This window comes from Penaeus monodon, chromosome 10, assembly GCF_015228065.2.
Source record: "Penaeus monodon isolate SGIC_2016 chromosome 10, NSTDA_Pmon_1, whole genome shotgun sequence".
NCBI lineage: Eukaryota > Metazoa > Arthropoda > Malacostraca > Decapoda > Penaeidae > Penaeus > Penaeus monodon.
The window spans coordinates 41,641,694-41,647,460 of record NC_051395.1 but is presented as its reverse complement, the minus strand read 5'-3'; the positions used below and the strand labels follow the sequence as shown (position 1 = coordinate 41,647,460).

Here is a 5,767-nt window from a genome sequence, read left to right as displayed (position 1 = left end):
AGCTGAGCCGCGATATGGTAGATGTGAACACCTGGTGGAATGATGCAAACAATATTATATTAAGAACTGGAAAGGAAATGTGGAAAGGTATGAGAAAATAAGGAAATTTGGTGGTTTAATGAAGAAGTTCAAGAGAAAGTGAGTGCTAAGAAGAAAATGGGAAGAAAGTAAACTAGATGAAGACAGAGTAGCATATAAACAATGTCGCAAGGAAGCTAAGAAAGCATTTGCCATCGCAAAATCAGAAGCATACGACCATCTGTATGAAAAAATAGACACTATAGAAGGACAGGCGAAGATATTCAATTTGGCTAAAAGTAGAAATAAGAGTACGAAAGATTTAACACATATACGGCAGATGAGGGACGAAAGTGGAAGTGTGCTGAGAAAAGAGAGAGATATCTTGATAAGATAGAAGCAGTATTTTCAAAAGCTGCTAAATGAAGAAAATGATAGATATTTGAGAGGAGATGGAGAGCCGAATGATCAAGAAGTAGCTGAAAAAAACTAGAGAAGAGGTGAATGCCTGACTAAAGAAGATGAAGAATGGAAAAGCTACGGGACCCGATGACATACCAGTGGAAGCATGGAAAGTCTTTGGGAGAAGGAGTTGACATCTTGCAATGGATTGATGAACGCGATAAGGGAAAGGGAAGCGATACCAGAAAAGTGGAGAGAAAGTAATTTGATACTAATCTTCAAAGAGAAAGGAGATATTCAGAATTGTGAGAACTACCGGGGTATTAAGCTGATGTACCGTACTTTGAAACTACTGGAAAGGATTTTGGACTCGCGACTGAGACAAGTGGTGCGCATTGGCCGACAGCAACTTAGTTTTATGAAAGAGAACGGAACAGTTGACGGTATCTTCTCTCAAGTAAACCATGGAGAAATGACAGGAGAAGCAAAGAGAGTTGCATATGGTCTTCATCGACTTAGAGAAAGCTTATGACCGAGTGCCACGCCAAGAAGCCTGGAGAGGGTTACGAGAGCGAGGAATACAAGAAAATATGTAAGAATGATCCAGGAATGCTACAAGGACGTGGCAACGAGAGTTAGGAGCAAAGTGGGCATGACGGAACACTTCGAAGTAAAGGTCGGCTCACACCAGGGATCGGCGCTTAGCCCACTGCTATTCAATATAGTGTTTGATGTCATCACGGAAAATGTAAGAGAAGAACCACCATGGTGCGTATTGTACGTTTGTGATATTGTGTTAGTGGCAGAAAGTAGAAGAGGAAACTAGAAGAAAGCAGGGGAATGAGAATAAGCAGGTCCAAGACAGAATATTTCACCACAGATATAGCTGACGGCCAACTAGCCACATTAAAGCTAGGTGGAGAGAAATTGAAAAGAGTTCGTACCTTTAAATATCTAGGATCAATGGTCGATGAAACTGCCGGAATGGATAAGGAAGTTAAATTCAGAATTCAAAATGGATGGAATAATTGGGGAAAAGTGCCAGAAGTGTTGTGCGATAGGAGAGTCCAAATTAGACTCAAAGGGAAGGTGCCTAAGGCCGTAGTCAGACCAGCCTTAACATACGGCCTAGAAGCAGCACCACTGAAGAAGTTAGAAGAAAAGAAGTTGGAAGTAACTGAGATGAAGATGTTGGATGATGGTTGGAGTCCAGGAAATAGACAAGAAAGACTACATCAGAGTGGAAGGGGTGAAAATTTCCAAGAAGATTCAGAGGCAAGACTAAATGGTTCGGCCATTTAAGGAAGAGCTGGAAGACACTAGGGAAAAAACTGGAAATGGAATACAAGGAAACAGAAAAAAGAGGAAGCCCTAGAACACTTGGAAAAATTGTATAAAAAAAAGATCTTTTTGGGAAAAATATAAATGTAGCTTGTTAGCAAAAGAATATTGGAGAGGGTATTCACGGCGACCCCGCTAGGGGCAAACTGAGAAGATAAATATATTCACCCCATAATATATTTATATAATTATAATATATTAATATAATATATATTATATTATATATAAATTTAAAATCATACTCCTATGTTATATATATAATTTTTATATTTATATTAAAATATAATATAATATATATACATACTATTTTGTATATATATATTTTATATATATATATAATTATATTATATATTATAATGTATATATTAAAATATATATATATATATAATATATATATATAATTTTATTAATTATATATATATATATATAACACATATAAACCACCCACTATACACACCCTTGGTTGGTATAAACTCATAACTCTTAGCCACTATTGCCCCGGGCCCAAAAGATAAAAACTAGCTAATAGATTTTGGGGGATAAACATATATATATATATATATTATATATTATAATATATTTATATATATATATATTATATATTATTTATACATATAAATATACATACACACACACACAAATTAAAACATTTTCGAGCGAGGTCGAAGAGGATTTTTCCCCAGGGGTTTACTCCCAACCTTTTTCACCCCCTCAGATGTCATAAGGGTGGTTGTTTTGCTGGGGGATCCCCATAGCCTTTGACCATGCCGGGCTGAACTAAAAGGCACATTTTTGGCCCCAAACCCCGATGTATCTATATAAAACGTAGTCGCTTTACTGATGGTCGTGTGTGGTGTGTGGTGTTTGTGTGTGTGTGTGTTGTTGTGAAAAGAAAAACATATAAATTATATATATATATAATATATATATATATTATTTATAATATATTCATATACATTATTTATAATTATTATATATATATTTATAAAATATATATATTATATATATATATATATATATATATATTTGGGGTGTGTGTGTGTGTGGTGTGTGTGTGTGTGTGTGTGTAAAGATATATAAGCATTCACACAGACATTCACCGAGATAAATACTACCTTTATGTTTTGCATTAATGCCCGGGAAAGCGAATGAAATAAAATTTTAAAGCATTTTCTTCAGAGGGAAGGACAGAGAAACCCTTATTTAACTTGGTGAGCCTTTTTTTTTTCAAAGAAAGATTTTCTTTAGTCGACTTTGTGAACTCAAAGCATTTTTTTTAGACTTCTTTGTATCAAACTTGAAGTTTTCTAGCAAAATGCATCGTAAAATTTTCTATTTTTTTTTAAGTGTCCCCTTTTTTCCCAAAAGTTTTGGACGTTCATGTGGACCCCCACATAAAATCGGAGAGAGGAGGACGAAGAAGAAGAAAAAAAAAAAGTTTCGAGGAAAACGAGACGGAGAGGAAACCAGAAATTGGAAAGGGGAGAGAATCCATGTTTAATTTCGCGAAAGGTTTTGGGAGAATAACCTTTACGAGAAAGGGAAAACGCGGCGATGACGTGGATACAGAGGAAAGTTCACAAGGGAGATCAGCCTAAAGGGCCCCGGGGAGGACTAAAAAAAGGAATGGGCAAACAAAGCTAAAAAAATCGACAGCCGAGGGAAAAAGGCAGTAAAATTAAAGGGAACTCTCCCCTTTGATCTGGGAAGACAAACGGGGAACGGAGGCAGCTCCCCTTAGCAATGAGTTTGACAGCCCCTGCCCCCGCCGCCGCCGCTGCCGAGCTCGCCAAATTTTTAAAAGGGAAACAGTAAAGTGTTCCGGGTAAATGACGGTAAAATTTCTATTTCGGGAAGAACTGAGACCCCAAAAACGTTCCGTTTTGGGTTCGATTTAATGGGGAGATTTGATTTTGGTGTGAGGCATAGTTAGCCCTGTTGTCTGACGTTGTTTGTGGCGCGGACTGGAAAGCGGCGAGGCTGGGGGGAAGGGGGGTGCTGGTGGGGATGTTGCTGTATTGTTGGTTTTGTGTTCGTGTTTTTTTGCACACACACACCCACACAACACCACAACACCCACACACACACACACATACACACACACCCACACACAACACACCACACCCACACAAAACCATATGTAAAACACACACACACTACACACACACACACACACACACACACACACACAACATTGTATACACACACACCACACACACAACACACACACACACCCACCCCCACACAAACAAATATAAAAATAAACGTGCACTGTGCCCAAAGGGGGAAAAACCCTTCCCGCGACGCTTCCCCTAATCTGCCCTGTGCGCTGGGATCTTTCTCCCCCTCCGGCTCTTCGAGTTCGTTCGAAAGGGGGAAAGCGTTTTTTTTTCATAAAAAAAACGATCCTCGGGATTTATTGGCTAAAAAAAAACGAAAAATGCTTGGGGCTGTGTTCCCACACCCTATTAGGAAACTTCGAAATTAATTTCGGCTGCTTTTGAAATTCAAATTCGAGTGTAAGTTCACTTAAAATGGTAAGTTCCTTCCGTAATTTTTGTAAAGACAATCATAAACCCTTGTTTCCTGGATAATATGTTTCAAAAAACACAACTTTTCCAATTTCGATAGTTTACTTTATATCTAATATATATATAATATATATTAAAAATATATTATAATATATATATTATATATATATAATATATATATATATTTATATATGTTTGTGTGGTTGTGTGTTTTGTTTGTGTGTGTTTGTGGGGGGTGTGTGTGTTTGTGGTGTGTGGGGTGTGGTTTTGGGTTTTTTGTGTGGTGGTGGGTGTTGAGTGTGTGTGTGGTGTGTGGTTTTAAAAATTATATTATTTAATTTATAAATTAATATATATACTATATATATATATATTATATATATATATATATATATTAAAATATATATATATATATATATATTTCCCACCTAACCTGTATAATAATAACCACTTAAATGTTTCCCCCTCTTTCTTTTTTGTTGTTGTTTTATGAACCATTCCCTCATTTAAAATCCAAAGAAAAAAGAAAAGAAAAAAAAAATACTTTTTTCTTTTTTTTTTGCTGTTTTATACACATGTTTCCCGTAAATTTGAAATCCATGCACAGCATTTCTCTCGGGGGAAAAAATTTGAGGAAACAAATGCTGATTACCCTTTCCTTTAAACACATCATTGCACTGGGGCCCCTTCCTGCTGTTTATCCTGCTGAAAAACGTAAGTTCATTAAACGAAGCGGGGTCCTTCGGGTTACAAATCCTAAAAATGTTTGCTACTCACTCACTTGGTATAAAGAAATAAAAACTTTTACAAGTCGCCCCCCCCCTTTAATTGGGTTTTATCAGTTGGGAGTTTTTAAAGATTTACTTTCTCTAAAATTTTAAACATCAGTATTTCTTTTTTTTTTCCCCTTAGTTTGTCTGTCTACATACAAGTCCAGATCAAAGAGGGGGGGTACATTAACAATTAAGAAATGTTATGCTCTGGCAATAAAACATGTTTTAATGAAAGATCAAAAATTTTTTGACATTAGGACAAATTATTGACAGTTAGGGTTACACAAAAAGTGCATGACGAGAAGTTAATAAAAAAAAGCTTCAAAATTCATGATCCCCCAATGTGTAATACAATAATGTCAGGAAAAATGACCTAATAAAATAAAACAAAAGCAAAGATAATGATGATGGTGATGATGATAAAATGTATTTGGGGATAAGTGATGAAAAATCGTAAAATAACAATAAAAATTAAAAAGATGAAAAAAATTAATAAGATGGTGAGTTAATGAATATGATATGATGATGATACATGATAATGTGATATAATAGTTGATGCTGATGATGCCCACTTTTCTGTGAGATGCTACGTAAAGTTTATACATAAAAATGATAAAGTAATAAAGTTAATAAAAAAAACAAAAATAAATATAAAGATAAAGGAAGAAAAGTATAATTTCATTATAAATACCCTGATGATGC

At 35.5% G+C, this 5,767-nt stretch overlaps 1 protein-coding gene across 1 annotated transcript; it reads left to right on the top strand.

The window, feature by feature from the left end:
- The first annotated feature begins 1,260 nt into the window (after positions 1-1,260).
- On the top strand, positions 1,261-1,722 carry LOC119577634. The gene has a single exon (XM_037925202.1). It carries the CDS (start codon positions 1,261-1,263, stop codon positions 1,720-1,722), a length of 462 nt encoding a protein of 153 aa, XP_037781130.1.
- The last annotated feature ends 4,045 nt before the right edge of the window (positions 1,723-5,767 follow it).

What these genes read in the sequence shown, in the direction of transcription:
- LOC119577634 (XM_037925202.1), top strand. Translation starts at nt 1,261, where the DNA reads ATGAGAATAAGCAGGTCCAAGACAGAATATTTCACCACAGATATAGCT.